This window comes from Pinus tabuliformis, chromosome J, assembly GCF_031772625.1.
Source record: "Pinus tabuliformis cultivar Carrire ecotype Pingquan chromosome J, CPIR1, whole genome shotgun sequence".
Taxonomy (NCBI): domain Eukaryota; kingdom Viridiplantae; phylum Streptophyta; class Pinopsida; order Pinales; family Pinaceae; genus Pinus; species Pinus tabuliformis.
In genome coordinates this window covers 382,121,353-382,125,476 of record NC_142295.1, presented here as the reverse complement: position 1 = coordinate 382,125,476, position 4,124 = coordinate 382,121,353, and the positions used below count along the sequence as shown (strand labels likewise).

The window sequence follows — 4,124 nt, the reverse complement described above, 5'->3', positions numbered from 1 at the left end:
AATTTCAAGGAATATTTTTTCATGGGGCTGAAATCCTATTAAAATTTGGAACAAAATGCAAATTTTCATATTTATGAGATGTATGCTTTGTTTACTAAACTAGATTTGTATGTGTTCATATTGAAATCTTGTTACTATGTTTTAAATTGCGAGAAGCTTGATGGCTAAATCTTGTTTGCTTTATGATCCTTAGTTACCATTTGTGAAGTGTTTTAAGTAACTGGTTACAACTGATTTTATGCTGGATCCTTTATTGAAGGTTCTTAATGTAGGTTCTGATTATAGCCGGTGTGATAACTTGCCAGGTACCGAAGGGACTGTCACATGCTTTGCATCATACTTGGTGTGCACCTCAATTTTCAATTCCATTATGGCATTAGCTGGGAATATCAATGTAAGACTTAAATTCTAAATACTGGACAGCCAGACATTATGTTTTTTCATCAGCATTTTGTATCTTAAATAGCTTGTCATCGTTGTTTTATATATCTTACGATATTAGTTTTCATTATTTTGTTTTATATTTTGCAGTACTATGATGTTCGGAAGGAGTGCAATGGTGGCCTGTGCTATGATTTTTAAAATATGGAGAATTACTTAAACCAGGGTTCTGTTAGGGATTCCCTGGGGGTTGGCAGCCGAAAATTTGTCTCCTGTAGCCCCTTGGTTTATGAAGCTATGCTTACTGACTGGATGCGGAATATGGAAGTTGGCATTCCAACACTCTTGGAGGATGGTGTTAAGTTGCTAGTTTATGCAGGAGAATATGATCTCATTTTCAATTGGTTAGGTAATGATACTGTATACATATAACATATTGTTTTTGTTTTGGAGAATGACTTTATGATTTAGGTGTTAAGTCTGTTATTAACTTATTTGCAGTTTTGTTTTTCAGGCTTGTCAGTCTAATCTTCAAAATTGAAAAGTTAATTGTTCAAATTATGTGTCTTTCAGGCAATTCAAGATGGGTGAATTCCATGGATTGGTCTGGAAGTGAGAATTTCAAGAAGGCACCTACAAAATCCTTCCTTGTAGACGATAAGGAAGCAAGTTTAATAACCAGTTATGGACCACTCAGTTTTCTCAAGGTAAAAGGCACTCGATGATCATCTTTGATTTCGTTGTACAAGTAGATAATTTCTTCCTTACGGAATCTTCTATTTTGCTGCACCAGGTTCATGATGCAGGTCATATGATCCCAATCGGTCAGCCAAAAGCGGCCTTGGGGATGTTAAAACGCTGGACACAAGGAAGTATTACTGACGACAATTCTCAAATTTTAAAGATAGTGACGGAGATGCCAGAGAAGAATTTCGAGAGTTAGTTATCTGCTTAACTAGGAGAATTGCTCTCTTCACCTATATTAATGTAAATATTTCTAGATTTGCAGTAGTGTGCATCCCCAAAGATGTGTATTTTCTGATTTGGCAAAATAATTGTGCATTGGGACCATCAGTCTTGCTAACTTGTGTCAAATCTTTTGATGGCCACTTTTTAACTGTATAGAAATAGTGCTTCTTATTGCTTACCAAGCCTTGTGGAATTATGATTATACATGGTGTTAAAGTTATATTCAAGAACATGAATAGTATGTCCTGTGTTCTTATTCCAGCATGTTCTGATGTCCTAATGGATGAAAGAAATTGTAAATTGGATGAAAGAAATTGTAAATTCAACAAAAATATTTGGTTAGAGTCTCGGGGAATTCAAAGCATGATGCTCTTAGCCTACATTCAATTTTATTGACAATGACATGAAAACATTTATGTTGTTTGCAATCATACAACGGATGCCAGTATTGTCTACTTATATTTGAATTGGAGGCTATGTGGTTTGGCTGTGTTTCACTTCTCGTTCGTTCTATTATTTTATTGTTGAATATGCTTGTTTCCTCTTTTTGCCTCTTATCCCTTTATAAGCCTCTTGGACATTAAGTGCTTGGCATGGCAAGATATGTCCATAAAGCGCATGGACTATCTACAGTCCATCAATGCTTGCTGCTGCTGCTGTCTACACTGCTCGATGCACTTTGAGGAAGGATCCATGTTGGAACAAAACACTTACCCTTCATACAGGCTACTCTGAAGCAGACCTGAAGTAAGCCTTAAAATTTTTGAAGCATCATGCTTTTACTGATTTTACCCTTCTAAAGAAATCCTACTCCTAGACATTTTAGATTTCTTCATCAATTACAGGCAGGCATTGTTGATCAGCTACGGCCAGAACATTGTGTCTTGATCAACTATATGTTGGAACTCAGCTACTAACACCCTATCTGAATTGAATCTTTATCTAATACTAATGCGCATACTAAGCGTCTGGAGGCATACGCACATTTTGTTAACTCTGTACATTGAGGTAATAACATTTATGTGCATTGTTCCAGGGAATGTGCGTATTTCATGGTTGATTTTCACCTAAATACGGGAGGAAATAAGCTGAGAGTTGTTCATAAGAAGTATTCAGATCGTTGTAGCAAGTCTATCTTTTAGCAACTCTCAGAATTTCAGAATGAGATTGCATCACATGACATCAGCTGACATAATACATTTTAAATGGTCTTTTTTGGATTGTAGAACTGATGCTTATGGGATTCATCTCGTTTCTACTGACCACTGGAGAGAAGCCCATTTCTAAGATTTGTATACCGAAAGGAATGGCTTATAGTATGCTTCCATGTCAAAAGGAATAATCAATGGATCCTGCTATCGATCATTGTTCTGAGGTGGACACCAAACTCTATGTTACGTATTCGAATTTCCCAATGCTATTAGATGTTACTTAGATCGTGTTAGTCCATTTGATATGATTCAAGATATTTATGATAGTTTGATAATTATTCATTCCCTCTTGATTCAAGGGTAAGTATCCTCTGGTCTCCCTCACTGGCATGAACCAGCTCCACTACTTCATCTTTATGTTAGCAACTGTCCATGCGTTATATAGTGTCCTAACAATCGCCCTAGCAAGAGCAAAAGTAAGTGCCATGGGAAATAACTAATCTTCTCCCATGTCATTCAGTTTAAATTTTTTCTCGGTTTGAATTTGCTTTCATATCTTCATGCATTCGAAACATCTTTAACTCAATAGTTTGAATTATGGACATTTATTTATTTTTAAATAATTTTTTATATTGTCTCTAGAGAGACAATAGTTTGAATTATGGACATTTATTTTTTTTAAATAATTTTTTATATTGTCTCTAGAGAGACAATAGTTTGAATTATGGACATTTATTTTTTTTAAATAATATTTTATATTGTCTCTAGAGAGACAATAGTTTGAATTATGGAATTGTGTCTAAAAGGACAAAAATGTAATTGTCTCTAAAGAGACACAAATGAAATTGTCTCTAGAGAGACAAATCAAATTGTCTTTATAGAGACAATAATAATATGTGTTCTATATTGTCTTTATAGAGACAATTTTTTGAGGCATTATATTTTGAGACACCCGCTTAGAGACAATATTTAAGACAATATTTGAGTTTCTTTTTGTCTTAAGTTAAGACAATTGATTCAAATATTGTCTTAAAACCCCCCTACATGTAGTAGTGTACATATCGTACTTTTTATTGTTATTGAATTAAGATTTTTGTGATCTATATCAAGTTTTTGGGACATTTTTTTGGCGATAATCATATCAAAATTAGTTTGGAACCAATGACAACCATGAACCACACTTGCTGGTTTGAAATGCATCGGCAAATGAATTTTGATGTGATTATCGCAGAAAACATATCTAAAAAACCTTTTATTGTGTTAAGTCAAATTGTGAAAATCTCAAACTAATAATCTCTATCAACAAACCACAATCTCAAGTAAACTTGAATGAGAATATAGAACTGATTTGCTAATTTTACAATCTATATAGAAATTATATGGGGGAATTTAATAAAATCCTTTAGGATGAATCATATTGAACCATTTATATAAGAGTCATATAGAGATAATTTAACAAGACCATTTACTCTTTATTCTCATGGACATCATCGCTCAAATACATTGAAACTATTTTTTTCTTACATGGGAAGTGGTCCATTCAATCAAATAATTGCAGTGAGTTTTTAAAAAGTAAATATAATATTATGTTAATGAGTTTTTAAAAAGTATTCGAAATGTAAT

At 33.6% G+C, this 4,124-nt stretch overlaps 1 protein-coding gene across 1 annotated transcript; it reads left to right on the top strand.

Moving 5' to 3' along the window:
• The first annotated feature begins 284 nt into the window (after positions 1-284).
• LOC149227365 (serine carboxypeptidase-like) lies at positions 285-1,606 on the top strand. The gene is made up of 4 exons (XM_089375489.1): positions 285-394; positions 532-790; positions 955-1,088; positions 1,175-1,606. Exons 2-4 carry the CDS (start codon positions 586-588, stop codon positions 1,322-1,324), a joined length of 489 nt encoding a protein of 162 aa, XP_089231615.1. The 5' UTR covers positions 285-394; positions 532-585; the 3' UTR covers positions 1,325-1,606.
• Positions 1,607-4,124: the final 2,518 nt, after the last annotated feature.